Below are 26,562 nucleotides of genomic sequence, written 5' to 3'. Positions count from 1 at the left end.
ACAGTTCACTTGTGATAATTTAACCAGGGATAGCCTAAAAATACGTAATTTTGCTGAGTGAATTTAACTAGCGTTTGCAAAATTGGAAATTTTGGAAATTGGGGAGGGTTTCAATATGCCAGCTGCGCCCTGTTTATTGAATTTTTTTCTCAATCAGGGGACGTTATAATACAACAGACCTGACAAACAGTTATGATACTTATAACCAAAGAACATAGACAACAATAATATTGCAGTTCAAGTAGTCAGTAGGTCTATGTATCAGCATTGGGGATTTACTGGAGGTAAAAATGTCAAGAGGTTATAATTTCTGTATTTATTAATTTTATTATTTATATGCATCTATTTATTTTTTCAACACGTGCACGACATCTCTTTTTGTTATTTTCCTAGTATAAAGGGAATCTCAACTAGACGAGCTATATATGGTATTGTTTTTTCTCTTTCCCAACAATAAAAGATACGGTAAAATTAAATTATGTCTTGGACGAATAAAACGTGGCCTTTTCATGCTTGTTATAAGCCAATATATGGCATATAAAGGGCACAGCACACTGTTCTGGTAGCTACAGGAATATGCATTGATCACTGCGTTTGCCAGCATCTTGCAGAGCATCACCGTAGCGTTAGCATATATGTTAACCCCCCCCCCCCCCCCTTTTTTTTTACAGGTTCACATAGATGACAAAGTTGCCAGTCTTGATGATCTTATGGCTGTTCATTCCTTTTTTCTAGAAAAAATCTTTGATTCTCCTAAAATGTGCCTTTATATATATATATATATATATATATATATATATATATATATATATATATATATATATATATTCGATTTCAAATCCAATAAACCAAGAGAAAACATCTTTTTTATCTTTGTAATTGGATTTCTTTTGGATAAACCGCAACCAGCTTGAATGCGTTGCTTGCATTCTTCGTCTGAAAAAAAAAACTTTCACTTTCAGTAAGATAATTAAATTCTCTTGAGAAATGTCAGGCTAGGCAAGTCCCTCGTTGCCCGTTACCACATTTTACGAGTACACATGTTCTTACTGGTGCAAGTAAACTTGGTAGCTACTGACAATGAGGTCACCCAATAGTTGTTAAAAGCTTCACTTGCTCCTAACACAAGAAAAATGTAGGAGATGGTGCGATAGGTTCTTGTAAGTCACTCGTGTTGATGGCGTATATCGAGATTGCAACAAACCGAAATGCACAACCAACCCACACCCGATGCACGATTGGGTACCACGCCACGCCCATTGGTTTATGTAATTATACATCCAACAGAGCTACAATATGGATCTATGTGTGAAATAAATTCTGTACATAAACAACATTGACCCACATTACCCATAGTGCATTGCGGGTTAACCTACTTATATTTGTTGCGAGTGGGTTTGCACAGAGGATCACGTTATCGACCATTGTGTAACAGGTATGTTGATTTGTTTTTACTGAAAACTTGACGGTTTTCATCGTTTTAAAGAGATTTAATGCTTTGTACTTTACAGCCAATGACAAGGGATGAAGAACCATATGATATTTATGGACCAAAGGGATAGGAAGAATCTGGAAGCTAATCGCTGACGGTCACGTTCAACGTTGATCCAATATTTTTCTTTACGACATTGACATACACTGATACAGTAGATCTTAAACTTCTGTTACTAGTGTGATTTGTCTACCGCGGAAGTACGTATAATTTGCTCCTGTTATACAGGACTGAGCTTTTTGTTTGGTCTTAGGATTTGGTCGAAAATTCTAAATGGGAAGAAATGGAATTTACACAGATTAAAGTAGTGAATTTGTATGTGTTTTTGGAGGAAAAAGGGCAACAGGTATGCACTGATGTTACAATGGTATGCACTGATGTTACATGTGCACTCTATGTGCACACCACTCCAACGTACACACCATGTTTCATTAATATACATTGTAAATTAGACACAGTGTAACAACTCGAACACATCTTGTCGTTCACTTAAAATTAAAACAACTTTTGATGACACACACAATGTTGAGAATACACTAGGCCATGGGTAATAAGATATGAGTGTGTGAAAATTGGGGCTACCAGTACATATGCTCACCAGTCATTTAAAATGACAAATGCATGTATTATGAGTGACTTACTAGTATGAGTGTGATATTTGCCATGTATGAATATATCACATTTGTATTCAGTGTACACTGTAACCCTTTTTTTCTCCCAATAATTTGAAGTTTGTGTATAATTCTATGGGTGAAATTTGTAGATCGATAGTCTTAATATAAGTACTTAAGATGCGATATTAAAAATATTGCCTAATATTGCTTTTACTATAGATCAAGTGAAAGACATGGGTGGTTCTGGCTTATGCTTTAGTTGATATCCTCTTCAAATATATCAAGATAACAAAATATATCAAATATATCAAAATAATCAAAATAACAAGGTTAAAGATGGGGGGCCTGTGAAATGTGTATTTTGAAAGCCCCCCTCCCTGGCAAAAATGTGGGGGTTGCACAATCATCCATTGGGATAGAGCTTATCTTCAGAGGATATTAGATATGTTAAGACAACCACTTAAAAGGCAAAGCACATTTTGAAGCAAAACTGGGTAATGCCAACCATCCAGCTGTAAGATAGGCAGTCCTTTCCACAAAGAGGCTGTCCAAATGACCACTGGACTTCTAGCTGACTAAACCCTTGCCATGTATAAATAAATATATATGTGTAAGTTATACCTAAATTTTGTTCACTATCCCAGTGTTAAGAGCATCATACGGTGTATGTGCAATATGTGTGTCCCATAGCAGATAAGGGTTGTTTGTAGTGACAAATAAAGGTCTTTATCTATAGTGTGCTGCTGTGTGTCCTTTCAGGTATGGAGATGGCAGATATGGGCATCATAAGGGGTCCTGAAAAGGACAGCACTCCGTTGGTAATCGCTCATAATTGCCTGGAGGGTTGGTGTGTTCAGTTTTAATCCAATCTTAAAGGAGTCCTGAGTTGATTTAGTTTTGACACTGTTGGGCCGTTAGTTATCTTTCTGAACATCATGATTTTCAAGATATTTTCAGGGCTCAACATAAGTTTTTTAACCAGGTTGCCCCAGGGCAACCTGCCAGATATTTTTACTTGCCCTTCCTCTGCCTCAACTTGCCCATTATTAGTGAAAATTTTTAAACCACTCAATATGCAGTTTTTTTTTTTCATTTGAAGCATTAAATTTTATTTATTTATAAAAAAAATCAATTGTGTCAATTTTGTCATCTTTGAGTTATTTTCTCCATGAGCAAGTTGATTGATGGAATGTCACATTTTGTCATGCACATCAGTAAAATTTCAAATTTGTCACAGATTCTAAACGAAAGAAAAAAGGTACACCTCCACTATGATGTAGCATAAAATTAGGATATTTATAAGAATACAAGTGCATAAATGTTGCAATGCCCACACTCCTCAGGATGGCGACTGATAGACATAACATTGTTACTTATAAAATATGCTCTTACAAGAACCAACTCTTTTACATTTACTCATCAAGTATAGATAGGTCGGTCACTATCCCCAACTTCTTTTTTTTTTTTTCTTTTTATAAAAAAAAACATTTCTTTATTTCTGCAGAACAGTTGATAAAATCAATAGAAGAGAAACAGTACTTTCAAACTTCAAAAATTAATCTTAATATAATTCACTTTAATATATAGTAGGATTGCCTTGACAACACCAAATTACACAAATAATTTGATAGTAAAATCTAAAATGCCACTGGTTACTTCATAGCACTTTTCTGCACTCAATCAAGGTGCAATTTGGTGCATTTTAGGCAATTTTGAACAGATTTTTCAACATTTTATGTGGCACGGTGACATAATTGTCTTGTTTCATATGTCTTGAGGAGTAAATGAAGTTAAGCTAAGCATGATAAAAAAATTCATTAATAAAGAATTATATACTTAGCACCTACAAATGCTAGAATGAGGATCCCCTTCTCCTCCTCCTCCATGGAAATTTTTGAAGTCAAGTATTGGATTGGTGGCATTTTAACTAAGAAAACTGTGGTATCAACATAGCTCAGATACCTTTTTCAGTGAATAAACAGTAAAGCCAATGATTTAAAATGTAGAGGAGATCAAAACATACTCCTAGACAGACTTCCACATTCATTAAAGTGTCAAAAAAAAAAAAAAATAGGTCAACAAAGCGCTCTGAAATGCTTGCGACAGACCATGATCGGTGCCACACTGTCTGGATACTGACAAGTGCTCACTGGCTCCCTCAAACAAGTATTTGTGTAGTACACTGCTTTTATTAGGTGGGTGCAAAAAGTTAACATATTTATCCAACTTCATCAATTAAAATGTCCATACTTTAAGGAAGCTTACTATTCCTCCTGTTTCTCCCTGAAATTGTTGCTAAATATATAAACTATAAGCATTTCAAGTCCGGGAAATCTCTATCAGTTACAGAAGCAGTTCAGCTGTCTGCTAACTGGTCAAAACCACCGCAAACTGGTCCCTGCCAACTCTCACTTAGCAACAGTGTGACTGCTTATTTTCCACTTCTTTCGTGGTTAAAGCTTGGAAATTATATGCTTCTAAATATTTCCCAACCAATACAAAAAGTGCCAAATAAATGTGAGAGAGAGTGCCTTCTTAACTTTTATCACGTGGCTAAATTTTTCCAAGAACAACTTGCCTTGTTTTTGTTTGACTAAATACTTTAAATTATAGAATATGACAGCACTCTGAAAACGAGGCACTGCCGACGGAGATAGTGACTGCCAGTTATTTTTAGAAAGCTGTGCATGCATTAGAATACAGAAATCTTTCATTGACGTATGTTACAGTTTGTGACGTTATTGTGCAAAAAGGGAAAAACATGTGTAATGCTTCAATCTTTTAACATCAGATCTAACATTGTACTAAAATTTACTTGCCCGCCGGGCAACTGGACACAAAATTTACTTGTCATACGGCAGATTTTAGTTGCCCCGGGCAAGCGGACAACCGTTTGTGTTGAGCCCTGATTTTTGCTTCTCTTGGTAGGCATTGGTAGAATTGGGAAAATTTCCTATTGCCTGATTAGATTTTAGTTTTAAACCGAGGGACATTGTTCATTAAAATGACAGGTTAAAGGGAAAACAACTGTTCGATTTTGCTGGGGTAAACAACAATTTTCTCTTACTGCTTTAAAATGAATCCATTCCAACAATCAAAGTTAGTTAATGTTTTTTTCTAATTTTTTTTTTTAACAATTACTTAAGAGATTATTACTGAGGTATAGCCATCTATGAAGGTCCACATGGTTTGATGGTTATCACAGGCTTCAGAATAGTTGGGATAACTCCTGATTTGGTGGTGAAATGGAGTTTATTATGTTTCTGTGAGTTGTTTACAATGTTTTTGTTGTAAATATGAATCTCATATAAACAGCTGTTATTCCCTTTTATTCCTTTTAGACAATTAGCAGGATCTCTTATTTTTGTATAAAAGTTTGTTTTTTTTTTTGCATGTGTGTGTGCTTTTCATTGAATATGTTTTGACAAAGTGCACCTCATAAGTACCAGACTTTTTTCTTACTCTGCTACTGAATGGCCTTGTTTGGTAAAAATGCAGATTTCTTTCAAAAATTGGCATGGTCAGATTATTTTAACCTTATTTTTTTTAATAAGTAACAAATATTGTTGAAATGTTTGTTTTTTAGTTGGTCTGTGTTGCCATGCAGCATGTCATTTCCCACAATATGATAATATGAGTGATATCTAGAATGTGTGAACAGGTGACTTACAAGATTGTATAGATGCCAGATATGTTTAATGTATTACACTTATGTTTTTATTTATTTGGCCATTTGCCAGTAAACATTAGCCATTTACAGGACATCACAGCTTGTGTGGTTACTGCACATGTATATTACATAGTGCAGATTAAATTGAATCAATGTTGGAACAAAAAATACCACAAGAAAATGAAAATGTACACAATTGCTATATCATATATTTATCATAAATTACCAAGCATGCAATTAAATAATTTTTATTTTCTAAATTCTGCTCTAGATTCATAAAGAATTCCAAATAAAAAGTTATGTCACTTTCACTGCCTTTTTTTTTTTACAAAACAAGATAACAGAAAATGTAATATATATGAATATTTTATTGCTATCTTTTAATGAACACAAATAACTATTATACACATTTACCAAGAGGAGCCAATGCCATTGAACAAGATGGAATGAGTTGGACTGTGTGACAACTGCTGGTCAAGATACGGTAGCCTGAGGGTAAAAGATGCTGGGGTAGCGCTAGCAATTTTTTTCGCTTAGCCAAGTCACCACTTTTTGTCAATTTGTAATCAAAATGGTTATAATTTGACAAAAACAAGTCAAATCAAGCCCTTTTTCTTTAGCCAATTTAAAGTAAGTTTTAGCATTTGGCTAAATTGGGGAGTGTTAGCGCTACCCCAGAGATGGTTGCAAAACACAACCATACAACCCTTTTTTTTTTTGTCAAGCCCTGTTAGTAGTAGGAAGTGTAGACTACAAAAGATTCAAATACAATTTCTAATTACTAGTGCCTTGTTCTGAATGAAAAAAAAAAACATTTGAATGGCACGACTGCCTAAATCTTCCTTCGCTGTTGACTTAACAGGGGTGCAATGTTACTATAAATACTACATTTATAATGTAATGCTATTTACTACTAGTACAGTTGCAAAACTCATTAAAGGTACTAGTATAGCTGTAGTTAACATAAGCCCCTTGTGTCATGGTACTGGTATTAGCAGCTGTACCTTTTTATGCACAACTCGTATGACTTGACGTTAACACGCATTGACAACATTTTGCGCTAAGTTCAACTCGTACACCTGCTCTTCACGATTACTGCTGTGCATTTAAGCACAAAAAGGACCAGATTCATCCATTTAAAAAGACATTCCAAAAAGAACCGAAAACATGAATTTTGGTTTATGTGCCATTGAAGTGGTGATTGCTGCAGTTGGTATTATGTTCAATTAACACAGGTCTTGGGCAATTAATGAATTGCCTCAGTTTGAAGAGGAATCATTTGCTTGCCTCTTGTCAGTGTTAGAGGTCAAATATTATTGTCACCAAAGAAGAGAGGGCCAGAGTTACCTGCAGCATTTGGTATGTGGATTATTGCAAATATGACACCTGACTTGACCTTGATTTCTATTTAGTATGGTACAGTAATATTAAACATTTTACAGTGTGAAAAATGTTATTTCCACTTCCTTTTCATTAAGTTTATGTACATTATATTACTATGGTGGGTACTCAAATTTTAAGGACAGTTGAGTAGTCATGATTTTGAGAAAATGCTTAATGCGTAACTGACTTTGAAATATATTTTTTGGGTGTTTTTTAAAGCCCCTTGCAGCTTACTAATGTATGGATAAATGTCTGCAAATAGTTATTTTGTCAGTTAACTGACATATATACTGTATAAGGGACAGATAGTATGCAAATTACCTATTTGTTGCTTTAAAATGTCTCTATGTGGCATGTTCCCATTTGTGTGCTGAACCCTTGGAGCCGATGTTACATTCCTTCTTGAACCCACCAAAACTACTTATTTGATGAGTAGTAGATTCCATAGAGGCCTGAACCCCTTTTTCTAGCTAAAAAAGTGCTAGTGGACCTTAACAGTTTGGAAAACGTCTGTGAAATCTTGTTGCCTAGCAACAATTAATGCTGATATGGTGTTTTTTTAGACCCTTTTCTGGCCATTTGCAACAGTAATAAGAGAGGTCCCCCCTAAAACTAGGGCCAGCTCTAAAATGATGTTTGCCCAAGTCAACCAGGTTAACTTTCAAACCCAGTTAAGCTGAATGCTACATTGGTGAAATAGTGTTTAAATGGGTAATTTTTATATCCCATATTATATATTTTCAGTCCTTCTAGAATATTCTGCTCACTTGCACATATATCTAATATTGTTTATCTGATATAGTATATGTTTAATTTCATATCTGGGATTTTTTTGGATCCTTTATCCTAGAATGAATGCCAGATTTATATATCACATGGACTAATTGTGAACAATGCAGTTGTAATAATTTGACGATAGTATTATAATTACCGTCATTTTTCTGCAAATCGGCATCAAGGTCATATGGATAAGTCTTTTGCTCAATTTTGAAGGATTGCGTTTATGTGCATTAAGTTTAGATTCAGCATATACTAGTACAATATTCAATGATTAGTACAAACTTTATAATTTGGTGATAGTATTATAATTAACATCGTTTTACTGTAAATTAGCATCAAGGTCATATGGATAAGTCTTTTGTTCAATTTTGTAGGATTGAGATTCTGTGCATGAAGTTTGGATTCAGCATAAACAATATTCAATAATTAGTACAAACTAATTCATAAAAGAGGATTTTGTTCACGTCTTAAAAACCCAAACTTTTCCATGGTAATTCTACATCTTTTGGTGAGGGACCAATTGAGGGGGGGGGGGGGGGGGGCTTCCATGATTTCTGGAAACCCATCAGAATGCTGCAAGAAAGGGCTTTATTTAACATGTCTAGATTTAAGAAAGTCAAACAATGCCTGATGGCCATATCATTAGTACCACCAGCGTGTACGCTGGCGGTACTCATGGTTTTAGTCCCGACCCGTATCGTACGGCTCCGCCGGCTCCGTAAGCTCCGCCGGCTCCGTGAGCTCCGCCGGCTCCGCAGGGTGGCGTGGGATACAAGTCACCGTTACCGCTTCTCCTCCTAGACTGCATGGGCCTGTGTCCCCATCTCTTGGATTTAGGTCACATATAATCTCAACTTGAACCCCCTAGTTTTTTGGTCTCGATTGGTGCAATTGCCTGGGCATGACGCTCGTTGAAATGCACCCTTGTCAAAATTTTTGAAAATTCAATGCTATACATCTCCCAAACTGAAGGAATTATGGGAAAAATTAATATAGAAGTCTGACCGAAAGTCACATATGAGGATTCCAAATATGCCCTTGGATTTGACCTTTGACCTTTATTTCAAGGTCAAACAGGCCAAAATTTTCAAAAAAAGGGAATTTTTACGAAAAAAAATTATTTGTGCTGATATTCAGAAACTACGCAGACCTAACCTCTAATATTTTTGGTAGTTGTTACCCTTCAGGTTATCTTTCATCTCTGTGAGTTTCGAGTCAATCGATGCATTTTCACGGGAGCAGCGGCCATTAGATGCTGAAACATAAAACTCTCTCTAATTCTGGAGTCGTTAATGCTAGAGACCTCTTGTTTTTTGCATTTGATAGAGCATGTCAAGCCCAACACTGGAAGTGGTCTCCGTTTTTTTGTTTTCCATACGGTTCACGAGTTATGCTGTATCAAAAAGTACATTCCTACTTTTCACCATTAACTGAAGTTTGAAAATTTTTAGTCTCTTATATCTCCAAAACTAGAAGAGTTGGGTCAATAGTCAGGGGCGGATTTAGGCCGTCTTCTGGGTCTTCCAGAAGACGGTCAGATTTTCAAGTTTACATTGACGGATATCTAATTTTTTCTCTCGGAAGACGGTCAAAAATGTAGAATGGATCAGCAAAGATAATTTGGAAGACTGTCAGAAAATATCTCTGGATCCGCCCCTGATAGTTACTATTGAAGTTGAATAGGAAGTCATATGCTGGCAATTTAACTGTGACCTTGAAATTGACCTTTGACCTACTTTTCACCATGGACTGAACTCTGCAACTTTTTTCAGTGCTTATACTTTCAAAACTGGCAAAGATATGCCCATAGTTAGTACCACCAGTGTGTAAGCTGGGGGTATTCGTGGTTTTAGTACCAACCCATATCGTATGGCTCCGCAGGGTGGCGTGGGATAAAAGGCACCATAACCAATTATCCTCCTAGATCGCAAAAAAGGGAATTTCTGCAAAAAGATATTTGTTTGTGCCAATGTTCAGAAACTAAGCAGACCTTAGCTCTCATATTATACTGAGGGGTTACAATTGCAGACTGCTTTAATGTGTGGAAGTTCGGGGTCAATCGGTGCATTTTCATGGGAAAAGCAGCCATTAGATGCCAAAACTGAAAAAAAAAAAAACACCTTGTTTACTACATTTCCTGCAGCTTGTCACCCACAACCATACAGGTGGGGCCCCACTTTCTTTTTCTTTCCCATACAAATGCGCTTACCCCAGCTGGTGGTACAATATCAGGAGGCGGTATCGCCTCTCTGATCCTCTAGTTTAGGATAGGTTATACCTGGCAGGTTCCAATCCAGGTTTTTTTAGCTCATTTGTTACAGAGAAAGGTATGATAGGACATGGATAATTGGCACAATTACAGATTTTAACCAGGAAAAAACTGACGTTCTTCATTTTGAGATTAATAAATTTATAGAGAATACAGTATTTAATGTATCTTAGGTCCTGTGGTGTATGGAGGTTTTTCAAAATAATAATAATAATAATAATAAATAAATAAAGTATGGATTTAACTTTTTGGTCCTTTCCTATATTTCCCATTTTCAAAGAATAGAAACTTATAGAAATCTGTCACCTATGTTTGTATGGTATATTTGATGACATTTTCTGAAGGGCAGTGAAAGGTTTCCATTTCCATAAAACATATCAAGTTGCTAGACTAATTGATCTCCGTTGGTTGGATATTATGCTTGTAAACATCTTGTTGTTACTCCTGGCATTGCTGGCTAATTGGCCTGTCAACAGGTATATTGGCTGATTGACAAGAAAATTGTGTGATATGGGCAGTCATCTTTGAAATCATCCATGTTGGATATATACATTGAAATATCTGAAAAAAATAACATGACAAAGTCTGGCAAATCTGTGACAGATGTTTACCAGTTTGTTAGGGAGCTGTGGATGTGATTTTAGTCACTGGTGCTGAAAAAGGAGTCCCCAAGTTTTGAAAACAGGAATGGTGGTGATATAGTGTTCTTGCTGTCTAGCTTATTGAAGGATATTTTTGCTGGTTGAAGTTTTCATTCTTTGAGATAAACAATCAGTTTACTGACCATCAAGTAGTCCTATTGAAATCTACAAAATATTATACTAGTGAATAAAAAATTAGTTCAGATTCCTCTTGTCCTTAGGAAAAAAGAAGGGGGCTTACAGTAGCTCCAACTCCTATGTAATGGTCAGTGGATTTTCTAACGTGTAATGGTTAAATATGTCTTTTTTTGACCAGGTGTCTGCCATGCCCACTGGCGGAGTCCCCTTTCCCTTTGGACCATGCAAGATCTGCACAGATGGAGCCACAGGAGTGCATTATGGCATAGAGACGTGTGAGGGATGCAAGGTAAGGAATTAACTATAGGCCAATTAAAACTTTATAAGTCCAGCTGATTTGTGTGTGTCTGTTAAGTTCTCTTAAGCTGCTTCACCAAATGCTTCAAAATTCCAGGGTTTTTATAAAAGAAGCATTACCAGAGGGGATAAGTACAAGTGTTACTTTGGTGGTCAGTGTGTACTCACCCCACAGAACAGGAACAGGTGCAAGGCTTGTCGATGGCAAAGATGTCTGCGGGCAGGAATGTCCACAGAGGGTAAGAAATTCCTTTTTCAAACAGAGATATATGACTTTTATTTATGTACAATGGATTTATGGCATTTGATCCTGTCAGCTGCAAGCAGCATTTCCAGAATTTTCTGTTAATATTGATTTTTGAATGTCCTACTTACATAGGAATCTTTCTCTTATCTCCCCTTAAAGCTCTTGCTGTTAAGGTTAGTTTTGATCAAGGGTCCTGCTGTTTCCCATGATAGGTGTGATAGTTAATTAAATCTACCATGGACACTCCTTATGGTCCTTACTGTCCTCTCCAGGTTGCCAGTTCTACATCTATCTCACTGCACTTGTTTATCTTTTAAGACCACTGGAGATAATAAATTGAATCACTAAGCTGAGTACCATTTGTTCTCTTCGATTTGCCTGAAACATCGTAACTGTTGGAGAATTCTGACAGTGGATAGAGTAGCATTAATTTTGTAATTTGCCTTGATGTATTGCTTAAGTGATTTTAAGATGTATATAGGTAGAGACTTTTTTATGGAAGATTCACATTCATACACATTAACATATATAAATTAAGAAAGAAGATATTGTGTCTCAAGAGGCCATTGTTCTTGATATTTTTTCAAAAAGTTAAAATAGACTTGGTAAGAAGAACATAATACAATGCATAATACAAATGCAAAAAAAAATTTAAAAAAACTGCAAAAACTTCTTTCACACACACACACACACACACACACACACACATTTACATGTACATTTATTAAATACATGCATGTATTTAATATATAACAGCAAAGTACATAAGCATATTTGAGGCAATTGAGAAATTAACTAGCCAAAATTGTAACATAACAGTCTTTAGGCACGTCACAGCATTCCAAAAACATAAACATGTTTACAGGTTGATATTAAAAACATCGCAAAACATATACATATTGCTAACTTGGATTTATGCCGTAAAATACTTAATAAATGGGCTAGCAGTATACATACACTTAACAGTATTTTCAAAAGCATAACCTAAAAAGCATACAGATTTTACAATTAGTATGAACATTTATGCACAAGTTACATTGTATTAACACCTATGTGGCTTCATGCTATATACTCAGGTATGTGATCCGTACATTTCAAGAGTTAAAAAGATAATTAATAGTTCTTAATATTTCTTAATCAACTAAGGTTAATCTTGCAGTACACTGGTAGAAACATGAACCATATACCAAGAGCCATCTAGGTCATTTGAATATATTTTTAATTTGGCGATGGGGGGGGGGGGAGGCATGAACATAACAGTTTCCATTTACTTCATATTCCTTTTTTCCTCAATGACATTGATAAACTATGTTGTGAATCTGATGTTAAATAAAGAAAAATATATACCTTCCAGCTGTCAAAATGGGCAGGATACCAAAGATAGACAAAGAGAAAGCTTTAGAAGAAGTGCGGCGTATGAGAGATTCACAGCAGCTGCAGCAGCAGCCCACTCTACTGCCCAAACCTGAGATTCCCCAGCGGGAGGCCCCCATGGATACCACAAGGATGTTGATACCAGAGCCACCGTGTCCAACCGTGACTGCATGGCCAACCATGGCTACAGCTCAACAGTATGACAAACTTCCGGACATTCCAGACACAGTGCTAAACCATCACCAAGTACCTCTCCTGGCACCAGAACATTCCACAAGTTCCTCGCGATCGAGATCAATGTCCAGGTCCAGTGCTGCCACTGTATCCACCCAGGTGTCTGCAGCTGCTGGTGAGGAATCCCCAGCAGACTCTGGAGTAGACTTAGTTTCAGTTAGTTCAGGTGAGATGGTGAACAGAAAATGCATTACATTGATAAAGTAAACCCTTGTCCACCGTTGCTTCTTGGGTCATCTTTATGGCATGTTAAAAGTTAACTCTAGTGGATGTATAAGAAATTTGACAAAAGGTATTGAAAAAAGGTATTTTTATTTTGTTTTTGTTTATTTTTCTATGACGGAGTATCATGATTGGCCTTTAATTGAATTGGTTGTCAAAATGAATAAAGTTTAAGGAGGCTATGTCTAATGATTTTTTTTCTTATCTGCTTAGATAATGTGGAAATAAACGTGTCATGTTATAACTAATGCTGTCACCTTCCTAAAAAATACATCAGGGTGAATTTGCCAATTCGAGCTGATGATGTTAAAACAGCATTTATGTTTTGTGTATAAAAAATGTTATATCCATTTCTAGCAGATTTCCATTACCTGAACAGCTATCAGTATTGTTTAAACACTTATTTAATCACAATGATGACTACTGCAATTCAATGCCAGGAAATTTTCTTGAAAGGCTTACTTCTGATTTTATCAGTAAAGAGTCTGTTAAATGGATCATTGAAATTAGGGGCTCATATCTCCTAAACAAAATAAGTAAAACCTGGCACTGAACTGTACTTCACACTCTAGACCTGCCAGTTTTCATGTTACAGAGCTGAATTGGAAATCATTCACCGTTTTACACCAATTCATACAGCAGCAAAATTGAAGGTGAATGCTTGGCCACCTTATGTGCAGGAGTGCATAGGGTGGTGACATAAAAAAAAAAGAAAAAAGGGAGTTATTACTCTTAAACTAAATAGTGACTTTATTGCACTTATATGAAGACTAGTATTTTATATAACAGAAACCTGTAGGCCTTTCTAAGGTATCACATCCCCTTGATTTCTCAAAGGAAATTAAAGGTTTAAAAGATGAACTGTTGATTTACATACAAATATTCCACTTGCGTCAGATGGTGATTACGTGTGTTATATTTGTACCAACATCACATAGTTTTTTTTCACTGCATCGCCTTAACTCAAAGTTTGTGTAATTAAATGCTTTAACCATTATTATTTTCAAATTTAATTGACATAGCCTTAGGCAGGATATTGCTCTTTTTCTAAGGTTATATCTTTGAATGTGTTGGCTGACTGAGGAGTTGAATAAAGACTACTTGTTCACAAAGATGTATGCCCAAGTTTCCAATAGTTGACTTTGAACATAACAGTAATGATAAAAAGTGAATAATTCTTCATTAAGATGAGGAACAATTAACATTTTATTTATTTAAATTGAATGAAGGGGATGTTACGTCTTTGAGGGCATAGAGGAAGGATCATCTATGTTGCAATAGCAGATCAGTAGCAGTCTCCTTTTCACGTTTTTCTCCCAAACTACAACAATTTGTTGACAACTGACAGGGGTTAGCAATACTTTAGGGCAGTGGGAAGATAGTGGCCATAGTTTGAATTTGATTAAAACTGTTAAAAGTATATTTTGAAGGCATTTTCTAGCCTTCGGCAATTTCCATAAAGCTTCAGCATGTGTGACAGGTATCATATATTGTCAATAACACTATATCAGATAGCAAGATTGCAGGCCGCTTGGTAACGTCCTTGGCTGCCAAACACAGCAGAGTGAGTTCAATTCCCATTCAGTCCCTTTTTTTCTTTTATTAATTTTATTGCTAACCTTTAAATAATTTGTTTATGTCTCTAAGCTTCATACTTGTCTGACAGAGGGTATATATCTTGTGTCAGTACGAATATGATTTATTATTGATTTCACATTTTTTCCAGAAAAAGGCAGAGCCAGCCTGTCATCATTGAATGGATCCTTCACCTCATCAGAATCAGATGCTCCAGTCCCCAGGCCTCAGCGTTTCTACAGTCCAGACGTTATCAAAGAACTCCTGAGTCAGGTGATTGAAACCACCCAGGGCAATCCAGACATGCAGCAGTTGATAGCGCAGAAACTCCTCGAGAAATGTAAGTCGACCAAGGTGACAGATGTTGGACAGGGGGACAATGGCCTGGTAGTTTGTGACCAGGGTCTGTTGATGCAGTACAACGCACAGCCTATGGTGTCCCCTGCACAATTGAGCTCTGGCAATCACTCATTGTCAGGCGGGAGAATGGAGGTGAAAAGTGAAGGGGGGCATTTCAGGCCTGACTGTATTCAGAATATGCCCTATTCCTCCTCCTCCTCCTCCTCCACAACAGCCAGGCAGCACACTATTGCCTTTAACACAGCCCAGCAGATGGTAGGTTTGATGAGCCAGGCAGGCGGTGGAAGGAGTTTCAACAACAGTGCACATCACTCAACATTTATGAAGCCACAACAACTACAGCACAACAACAATAACAACATGCGTCTCAACGGACATAATTCATCCTTAAATATTCAGTTTGGACTGGTGGATCAGCACCATTTAGAATCATTTAAAGAAGAGTTTGACCAGTATGTTAGTTCATCAGAGCCAGTGCAGTTAGGACACAATGATATTGAACAGAACGGTGTGGGAGTTGGCATTGAAAACACGAGAAGCCAAAATGACACAGAAGATGCCAGTGATGAGGAATTTTATAAGGCAATTGAGCTGTATAACATGCCATACAGCAGAAGATTATCTAAGAGCAGCATATATATGGAGATAGCACATACATTGGAATTGGTATACAAGAAGCACATGAAAATTGCCATTGATGTTGCTGACAGGATTGGCAAAGAAGATGTGAGTAACCTATATTTACCACTCAGACTTGGTTTAAGTTAAGTGCATGATATGTTTTCAATAACCAAAAATAATTTGTCAAGAGCAGCTGCTGAAATGTTGTTAACTAACTACTTCTGAATCAGTAGCAGCGACAGAAATGTCAAAGCATATGTATTAGAGCCATATTATAAATAGAAAGCTTTCAATATATTTGTTACTTTATCCAAAATTTTAAAATTGACACTTGTTATTTAGATATCTACCTTAAAACTTAAAACCTTAAACAGGTGTTTGATTATTACAGGAGTTTTATTTTTTACAACAATTTTCCATGATTTTGTACAAAAAGTTACTTATTGTTAGCATGACAATATAAATGCAGACAAAGCTGTCTTTGTTTTTCTTTGGTAATGACTTGTGAAAAGTAAAATATTTAGGTCTTGTTTTACTAACATTTGATGGACAAAATTTAAGCTTTTTAAATTTGAGTTGGTTGTTATTATTATTATTATTATATATACTATATATGTGTATGTGTTTATTTTAGTTCACAAAATATGATTTGCCCCACTCAAAAGAGAATGCTGAAAAACTGTGGAAGGCACTTTTTGACTCAATTGACAATACAACAAGTTCCATTTTAGGTGAGTCATTACTTTGTTTTTCGAATGTGACATCAAGCACTTGCCAATCTGAACTTTTTTGTTTTATCCAATGCTAGCATCATGCATGTTTTAGCAGTAAATTAAGGAATGCTTGGCATTGAATGAAATAGCAAAAGGAAACATTCGCAATGAAACAAATGACTACTCATTGTTGAAAGTATTCGTTGAAAACAAACCTTAATTTAAGGGATATGGTGTATTTTTAGTAATGTTGGTCCATTTTATGATGAAAGAAATCTGGAATCATACTGAACTGCTCTGATTTTAACACAGTAAATATTGAATAAGACGGTAACATTATAATTCTGTCATGCAAGAATCATAGATATTGCATTGCTTAAAACTGAATCTGACAATTTGCTGAATTCTTCATACCACTAGCATATACTGACAGATGAAATTTTGATTAATATATCAGTGATGGATCACTCATTAATTATGGACTCCATAGTATTTACAAATATAATATTGCTTATATTATTTGAGTTACTAGCCTTATAATATGTGGAATCTTCATCTTGATGTGGGGTTCTGTGTGATAAGGGGTGACCAATTTCTTCCTGCCTTTCTATATATATATATAATATACCTGCTGAATTCACAAGAATGTTCACTTATAGGTTTTTGTGCTGAGATACCTGGTTTTGACTCCTTACCTGATAAAGCATTGTTGGTGAAGTCTTCTTATCTTGATATGTGGATGGTAGGTGTATATGAAGTGTATCTTCTTGGTGAATTTTGGGTCTGTAATTATCATAGAAAAGGTGTTTGTTTTTCACCAAAAGTGCTATTTTTGACCATTATAAAAGTATGTAGCTCTCATGTTGTCATTTCCAAGCAAAATTGCAGAGGAAATACAATTCCTAATAAGCAAACTCACCCTAAGCAATTGACCAAAAGACATAATTGACAATAAATTTTAAATTAAATTTTAAATATCAAAAATTTTTTACTATCACTGTCACTGGTATTTATGAATTAATTTAAAGAGGAAAGGGAACTACCTTTCTTCCTAATTTTTGGACAGCACAGTTTAAGAGATGTGTTTCCTTCTTCTGTAGTTTTTTCAGAAAGCAGAATCAGTAATTTGGCACATCAGCACATAGAATTATTTCACAACAGCGATGGTATTTACCATGTCTCATATTTTCCTCTTTTGCAAGACTATTTCATCACCATTGCTGAGAGATGGGGTGTCTTTCCTTATGCCACAGCCCGATCTTCGCTACACAGTGACGTGGATGAGACGTTTTCTACCCAAAGACCTGGTAGATTTAATGTTTATCATTGCCAATGAGCTGAACAGCCTCTCATTCAATCCTGCAGAATATGGACTCTTGTGTGCAGTTGTCATGACTGATCGTAAGTTTTAATATGGGATTTTTAAATTCAGATAATTTTTTTTTGCTCTTTTGAGAGAATTGTTACTGTATTATTTCAGTATTGTGCTATCAGAGTAATTTGCTTATATTAAAAGAAAGGAAAATTGATAATGTTGATTATTCCAGTCAATTATTATTGTACCACCAGCGTTAGCGCTGGCGGTACACATGGTTTCGGTCTCGTCCGGATCGTTCCGCCGGCTCCGCCGGCTCCGCCGGACGGCTACCGTTACCGCTTCTCCTCCTAGACGGTAAGGGCCCCCGTACCCATCTCATGGATTTAGGTCACCTATAATCTCAACTCGTTCCACGTAAAATTTGGGCTTTGTCGGTATTGGGGTCTGGGTGTGGCACTCATTGCAATGCACCCTTGTCCAAAAATGGCAAAATTAAATGCTAATTATCTACCCTACGGAAGGAGTTACGGGAAAATTTTCTATAGACGGCTTTCCAAAAGTCATATGTGTAGATTTCAAATATACCCTCGGATTTGACCTTTGACCTTTACTTCAAGGTCAAATGGGTCAAAATTTTCAAAAAAATGAAATTTTTTACGAAAAAAAATTTTTTTGCCCTGTTATTCAGACGCCACACAGACTTAACCAATAATATTATTGGAAAGTGTTACCCTTCAGGTCATCTTTCATCTCCGTGAATTTGGGGTCAATCGGTGCATTTTCACAGGAGTAGCGGCCATAAGATACCGAAACTGAAAACTGTCTCTAATTCGGGAACCGTTAATGCTAGAGACCCATTCTTTTTTGCATTTTGTAGAGCATGTAAAGCCCAACACTGGAGGTGGTCTCGGTTTTTTTGTATTCCATACGGTTTTCGAGTTACGCTGTATCAGAAAGTACATATTGGTGGTGAAAGGAAAATGTATGGAAGCCGACTGGTGCCATATGTAGAAAAAAAAATTATCTCGAAATTTCGAGATACTATTTTGAAATTTGAACAAAAAAAATTTTTATCTCGAAATTTCGAGATAGCATTTTGAAATTTGAACAAAAAAAAAATTATCTCGAAATTTCGAGATAGCATTTTGATATTTGAGCAAAAAAATTTATCTCGAAATTTCGAGATAGTATTTTGAAATTTGAACAAAAAAAATGCTATCTCGAAATTTCGAGATAATTTTTTTTTTCAACATATGGCACCAGTCGGCTTCCGTAAAAATGTGCAGTACGGTAATGGATAATAAATTTTGAACTCCGGAAAAATAAAACATAATGCTTGGCAAAGCAGACAACTTGTGGTCAAAAATGACATTATTTTATCAAATTTAAACTTCTGCAACTTCAGAGAACCTCCCATTTCAAGAACTTTGACCAAAATGACCTTTTCTTTATTTTAATTAATTTTTTCTGTAGGAAATTTATGGCACATTATGGTAACTCCAAAATTATAACATTTAGTCCCTTATATCTCCAAAACTGGCAGAGATAGGTCCATAGTTACTATTGAAGTTGAATAGGAAGTCATATACTGGCAATCTTACTGTGACCTTGACATTGACCTTTGACCTACTTTTCACCATGAACTGAACTTTGCAAATTTTGCTTCCCTTTTATCTCCAAAACTGGCAGAGATAGGTCCATAGTTACTATTGAAGTTGAATAGGAAGTCATATACTGGCAATCTTACTGTGACCTTGAAATTGACCTTTGACCTACTTATCACCATGAACTGAACTTTGCAAATTTTGCTTCCCTTTTATCTCCAAAACTGGCAGAGATAGGTCCATAGTTACTATTGAACTTGAATAGGAAGTCATATACTGGCAATTTTACTGTGACCTTGAAATTGACCTTTGACCTACTTTTCACCTTGAACTGAACTTTGCAAAATTTGCTTCCCTTTTATCTCCAAAACTGGCAGAGATAGGTCCATAGTTACTATTGAACTTGCATAGGAAGTCATATACTGGCAATTTTACTGTGACCTTGAAATTGACCTTTGACCTTCTTTTCACCATGAACTGAACTTTGCAAATTTTGCTTCCCTTTTATCTCCAAAACTGGCAGAGATAGGTCCATAGTTACTATTGAAGTTGAATAGGAAGTCATATACTGGCAATCTAAATGTGACCTTGAAATTGACCTTTGACCTACTTTTCACCATGAACTGAACTTTGCAAATTTTGCTTCCCTTTTATCTCCAAAACTGGCAGAGATAGGTCCATAGTTACTATTGAAGTTGAATAGGAAGTCATATACTGGCAATCTTACTGTGACCTTGAAATTGACCTTTGACCTACTTATCACCATGAACTGAACTTTGCAAATTTTGCTTCCCTTTTATCTCCAAAACTGGCAGAGATAGGTCCATAGTTACTATTGAACTTGAATAGGAAGTCATATACTGGCAATTTTACTGTGACCTTGAAATTGACCTTTGACCTACTTTTCACCTTGAACTGAACTTTGCAAAATTTGCTTCCCTTTTATCTCCAAAACTGGCAGAGATAGGTCCATAGTTACTATTGAACTTGCATAGGAAGTCATATACTGGCAATTTTACTGTGACCTTGAAATTGACCTTTGACCTTCTTTTCACCATGAACTGAACTTTGCAAATTTTGCTTCCCTTTTATCTCCAAAACTGGCAGAGATAGGTCCATAGTTACTATTGAAGTTGAATAGGAAGTCATATACTGGCAATCTAAATGTGACCTTGAAATTGACCTTTGACCTACTTTTCACCATGAACTGAACTTTGCAAATTTTGCTTCCCTTTTATCTCCAAAACTGGCAGAGATAGGTCCATAGTTACTATTGAAGTTGAATAGGAAGTCATATACTGGCAATCTTACTGTGACCTTGACATTGACCTTTGACCTACTTTTCACCATGAACTGAACTTTGCAAATTTTGCTTCCCTTTTATCTCCAAAACTGGCAGAGATAGGTCCATAGTTACTATTGAAGTTGGATAGGAAGTCATATACTGGCAATTTACTGTGACCTTGAAATTGACCTTTGACCTACCTTACAATGAACTTAACTTTGATTGCACCATTTTTAGTTATATATATTTTTTGCATATTTTGAAAATTCTTGTTGATTGCATTTTTACAGCTTGTCAAGCACAAGACTGGTGGCTGCACCCCTTATTTTGTGTATGTGGGGGTCTATACGAATGCGCTTGCTCCAGCTGGTGGTACAATATTCGGAGGCGGTATCGCCTCTCTGATCCTCTAGTTATTATTTATTTTTACAAATTCGCTGTAATAAGGTTTATCATATTATAAGACACATATGTGCAAAATAGGATTTTGTACATATAGTTTGACAGTTGTTGTAACCTGAATTGAAAGGTGCTTATAAATTCTGTTGTGCATGTTATATCATTAAGATAATAAATTGTTCTATATTCATTACCTTCTTGACACAGTATTTGATTTTTCCCAACTAGAGTGTATGACATATTTCCAGATCGTGAAGGACTGCAAAATGCAGAGCTTGTGAAGAAATTACACAATTTTTATATCGATGCCTTAGCTGCCGAGGTGTCACGCAATAAAGGGTCTAGAAGTACAAGGATTCTTATAGACTTATTCCGCATTTTGCCACAACTGCAGATATTGAGTAAACTACAAGCTAAAGTTGTTTACAACTTCACTCCTGATGGGGGACCTCCTGGTAAGCTATTGCTCCACTTCTGAGTAGTTCTTAGCACCTGAATCGTGTCACCCTTTCATTATTTGTATCTAAGATACCCGCACATTTTAACAAAAATCAGATCCTGTATGGTCAATAATGCTGCTGGACTTTGAATAGTTTAAAAACTGACTGCACTCATAGGCAAAAACAGATCAGTACATGTTGTTACGGTAAAGTGCCATGAATTTCGAACGGCTCTTGAATTTCGAACGATCTTAAAATCGGCCGTCTGGAGTTTTTTCTGGACCATGAATTTCGGCCAGTAAGCAATTTTGCGCGATCTTGATTTCGTGAATTTCGTACACCTTAAAATCGGCCACCGGGCTATTCTCGCGCTTGTAAAGATCTAACAGTCGGCAATGTTGCCCTAGCGTACCTTTACCTGAGTACTACGTGTGCGGCCCAAGGTGCAAGATAACGATCAGTACAGTTAGTTTAGGACGCTAAACAACATCGTCATATCCATTCATTCAGATAACAGGAGAATCTATTAAGAGTTGTACTGTCGGGCTGTTGTTTCTTTACCGCAGTATTCGGTGTGAGATAGCGATCGGTAGTTTTGCTGAGGCGCACAATAGCATTGTTAACAGTAGAGACTTCAGTAACAGAACAAAAGAGCAATATTAAGAGCTGCAATAAAGATTACCATTATTGCTTTCTTGTCTCGCTCAGATCGTTCACGATCTCCCGCTGACGATCTTCCGCTAATGAGGTCCCTTGAAATGTACAAATGAAATGAAAAATATTTTTAAAAATTATAAATTCCGATGGGGAGGGATGGAGGGTTAAAAACAATCGAGAACGATCTCCGGCTGACGATCTGCCGCAAACGAAAGCCACTGAACGAGTATGAGCTTTCTCGTTTCACTCGGATTGCGACGCTGATGATACGAAAATTGCGTTCTCGTCTCGCCCTTTGGCTTACGAAGTCTCTTTAACAAATATGAAAATTGCCTCCTGGTCTCTCTCGGATTGCGAACGATCTCTCGCTGAAAATTTGAAATTTTCCTTTTTGTCAATCAGCTTTGTCAGTTGCCGTGCGTATGAAGGTCCGGAAGGTGTCCCCTTTCACAAATTGGCCTGTAGTTTGCTTAGTGTTTTGTACCGCATGAAGGTCACTCTTGTCAATGCTGCATACGGCGTGGAATGTGTATCTTAAGGTTCATAGAAACATTTTATTGTGTTTTGTAAGCTTTAGGAAGTAGTTTCGTCGTGACTGAATATCAGCGTACACTACAAAGTAGTACCATTCATCTGTGACGCATCATAAAAGCTAGGTACGTCAAATTACTCTAAGAAAATTTCTTACTACGTCCACGGCTGTCCCGACAAGCCAAGACGTCATTAAAAAAAAGTCGCAAGCCGTCTAGCCGTCTTTGAAAATATAGGCCGTCCGGTGATGTCAGCGGCCGTCCAAATGACGGCTGGACGGTTCGCTGGGAAAAGCCTTGCTCATAAGGGTATATTTATTTAACTAGGGGCTTACTGACATCACCCAGCTTACATGCGGGTGCATGCCTCCCAAAATTATATTAAAGGATAAAATTGTAATATATCTAAGTATAATTGTTTGTAAATTTTGTAAAAATTGCCCATGCCACCCCGTTAGTTTGGAGGGTTAAGCTGGATCAAGTCCGTGTCAAAATTCTTTGAAACTTTGCAGGAAAAATCAATCTTCCTTTGTTTCTCTGGCTCCTTGTTTATCCCGATGATCAGATTTATCTAGTGCCCCCAGGTCTGCTGGAGCAGCTCTTTGAAATAATACACAGGTAGATTTTTATCTGAGATAAATATCGCGTTCGATACACTCAAGACAAAAGCTACCTGTGAGCTGTAGGGCACTTTACCCTCTGATTAAGAGGTAAAGCAAGTTCCAGCTAGATGGACGATTAAGATCGGACTTCAGATGGTAACTAGTATTGTTTACCTCAGTTCTGTGAAAGCTAACGAGAAGGGTGTCAGAACAATGGTGCATATATAAATTATACAGAGAATTTGTACATTCAGGTGACATTAACTTATAATCGACGGGGATTTTCGATAATATTCCTTGAAAAGTACACTAGATTTATAGAGAATAATATCATGGTTGGCCAAAAAATTATATACGCACAGTGTATCCGTGCGTATGTCTGGTTACGCCCCTGTCGCAAACCAGCAAACCATATCCTGCTGACTACATGAAAATTGCCTTCTAGCATGGACAAAAAGTCCAAGCTTCTATGCTTGCTCGGATCGCTGACGATCTCTTGCTGACGAATATAGTAACGAAGTCCCTTGAACTAGTGTGGAAATTGGCTTATTATCGCGCTCAGATCGCTCATTGACGATCTTCCAGTCCCTTGAACGAATATAAAAACTGTCTTTTCGGTTTACTCTAGATTACCTATCTCTCGCGTTTGTTTGAAGATGACAAAACGTACACGCTTTTCAAATGCGTACATTTACGCAACTATGCGCCAGGAAATCAGTTGCTGCTGCTGGTTAAGATTGGGTTGCCTGAGCGAAAAAAAAAAAAAACGGCCCTGCACCCCCCCCCCCCACCCCCCACCCCCCCACCCCCAAACCTAGTATATTTGATCGCAGACAACAATCAGCGGTCATCTTGGTCGCAGCGCACGACGGAGAGAGACCGTAATACACAGTTCGGCTGCCGTGGCGAAGGCTACCGAAGGCTACCTGCGGTCGTAGTGGCCTCCCCGCACGGAGGAGAGGCCGTAGTGCCGAGGCCGGCTTCTGCAGGGAAGGCTACGTATGCGTCGGAGACACCGACCCGCGAACGGCGAGATGAGGACGCATTCGCGCGTAAAGTTCCGCCCGACTTTAACGGTAAAGGCAACGAACCTGGTCGCGGAAGACACTTATCGCAGATGAAGGCTACCTGCACGTGCGCCATAGACACTGATCGGCTGTCGTCTCGGTTTCAGTGCACGGAAAGGAGCAACGGTAAAACTAAGCTTCCATAGTAAAGGTTATCTGGCCGTGGCAGACGCTAATCGTCGGCCGTCTCTCCCTCCGTCCACTCCCGTTCTGAGCGCCAGGATCGTTTTTGAAAAACGACACTAGTTTCTGGCTGCCAGAATCGCTTTTGAAAAACGACACTACTGATGACGATGCTGTTTTGCGGCCCTAGACAAGAGTACCGCTCTATCTATGGGCCATACACAGTGATCGGGTGAAAGTACGTGTATACCTTTGGTTGCAATTACCGACACTCACACATCATACATTATGGTAACTCTAAATAGATCGTCGGGAGAAGATAACAGAAGGCCTAGCGACGAACAGACAACTTCCGGTCAAAATTGACAGAATTCCATGAAATTCGAACTTTCAGGAGTTCTGAGCACCTCCTTTTCATGAATTTCGGCCAGAACGATCTTTTCCCAAATTTAATTATTTTTTACTGTTCGAAATTCATGGCACATTACCGTATACATACAAGGGACAAGAAACTAAGCACACTGTGTCCATCCCCCTTGAACAAAGAAATTTCAGCCTTATAAGGTCCATAGTTGTGGTTTCAGGGTTAAATTGTTAAGTTGATCACATTCAAGTGATGGCATTTCAAGTTCAGACTTGAACTCTAAAGAAAGCTTCCCTTTCATTTCCCATTGTAGATTTCCGACCGGAGGCAGAAAAGCAAAAAGAAAAACCGCAGGAAGGTGGAGAAACAGAACATTTTAATGCAGACAAACAAAACAAGACTGGATGTTGAAAGCTGTTAGTTCTATTGTTACCATGATCTTCAAACTGGGTGAAATATAAGATCACATTTGTCTTTTCTTTTCAGTCTGTTATAGAGTTTTAGAGTACAGCAGGGTATAGTGTTATCATATTTAAATGGCATTTTCTACCTCAGAGAGTTAATAATATTCCAAGCAGTAAAAGTTTTTTTTTTTTTTTTTTTTTTTACTGACATGGCAGGAGATTCCTGCGGCGTCAACTAGATTGGTACCCATACAAATTATTTTCAAATAATAACAGTGAGAAGGATTCCATTAAGTTTTAATGAATAGTTTTATAAGCGCAAGTTCTTAGATGAGGGGGGTATCCACCTTCTGGCATGATCACCCTCTCCTGACAGATATATGCTTGGTGTTGTGTAAAAGGTGGCACCATTTCTAAAAATCAATACTTTCTGCCCAGTTAAATGAGCCAAATACTCTAAGATATGAGAAACAATTTGTATAATTGCTCTAAGTGCTATTTTAGTACATTGAAGTTGTCCAGGTGTAAAAACATATTATTTATAGAGAGTCATAATAACATAATACCTGCCATGACATGTAGTATAAATCATAAATATCATAAGTCTTAGGAGAAAAAACTAGTAATCAATCATCAAATCAGGGAAGCACATCTTTGACCTGTCCAGATATGAAGTCACGATGACTGTCATTAAATTATGTGGTTTTTGATGCAGACATACTCTTGTGTCCCCCCCCCCTCTCTCTCTCTCTCTCTCTCTCTCTCTCTCTCTCTCTCTCTCTCTCTCTCTCTCTCTCTGACAGCTAAGGTTTCAATCTTTTCCATTTTTGCTTGTTCTTCCCTGCAGCTTTTATAATATATTTTTTAAAAATTAAAAAGAAAACTATACAGTGATACTAGGTCTAAACACAAAAATGAATGGGAGTGACATACTGTGACAGACATATTCTGTTGTTTTTAATGCTGGGATCAGTTAAGTGCCAGGCTGAGCCTGGGCACCAAGTAAAGTTACTCATGGCTGATAAACTTTTTCTTTTAAAAAGCCAGAAAAAATCCTTGGCTTTCCTTAATTGCAGTGCACATAAGCAAAGCATTATAAATTTTGTATTCCCTGTTTTGACTCATTAAGCCCTAGATAA

General features: G+C 37.0%; 1 protein-coding gene across 2 annotated transcripts; it reads left to right on the top strand.

Moving 5' to 3' along the window:
- Positions 1-1,319: 1,319 nt before the first annotated feature.
- LOC106159195 (uncharacterized) lies at positions 1,320-26,562 on the top strand. Of its 2 annotated transcripts, none has more exons than XM_087014638.1 (10): positions 1,320-1,435; positions 11,166-11,276; positions 11,382-11,523; positions 12,886-13,305; positions 15,088-16,022; positions 16,552-16,648; positions 17,290-17,372; positions 17,833-18,031; positions 21,485-21,691; positions 25,333-26,562. In XM_087014638.1, the coding sequence occupies exons 2-10, from the start codon at positions 11,175-11,177 to the stop codon at positions 25,428-25,430; spliced, it is 2,283 nt and encodes a 760-aa protein (XP_086870764.1). In that variant the 5' UTR covers positions 1,320-1,435; positions 11,166-11,174; the 3' UTR covers positions 25,431-26,562. The 2 variants fall into 2 exon arrangements, with proteins under 2 accessions (XP_086870764.1, XP_086870771.1); XM_087014645.1 differs by lacking the exon at positions 1,320-1,435 and adding an exon at positions 1,541-1,692.

This window comes from Lingula anatina, chromosome 1 (assembly GCF_051362555.1).
Source record: "Lingula anatina isolate TDL-2025a chromosome 1, LinAna3.0, whole genome shotgun sequence".
Taxonomy (NCBI): domain Eukaryota; kingdom Metazoa; phylum Brachiopoda; class Lingulata; order Lingulida; family Lingulidae; genus Lingula; species Lingula anatina.
This window is presented reverse-complemented; position numbering and strand designations above follow the sequence as displayed.

Coding starts and splice junctions, on each gene's coding strand:
- LOC106159195 (XM_087014638.1), top strand. CDS start 11,175: ATGCCCACTGGCGGAGTCCCCTTTCCCTTTGGACCATGCAAGATCTGC. Junction 11,524..12,885: donor GGCAGGAATGTCCACAGAGG/GTAAGAAATTCC, acceptor TATACCTTCCAG/CTGTCAAAATGGGCAGGATA. Junction 21,692..25,332: donor TCCTGATGGGGGACCTCCTG/GTAAGCTATTGC, acceptor TTCCCATTGTAG/ATTTCCGACCGGAGGCAGAA.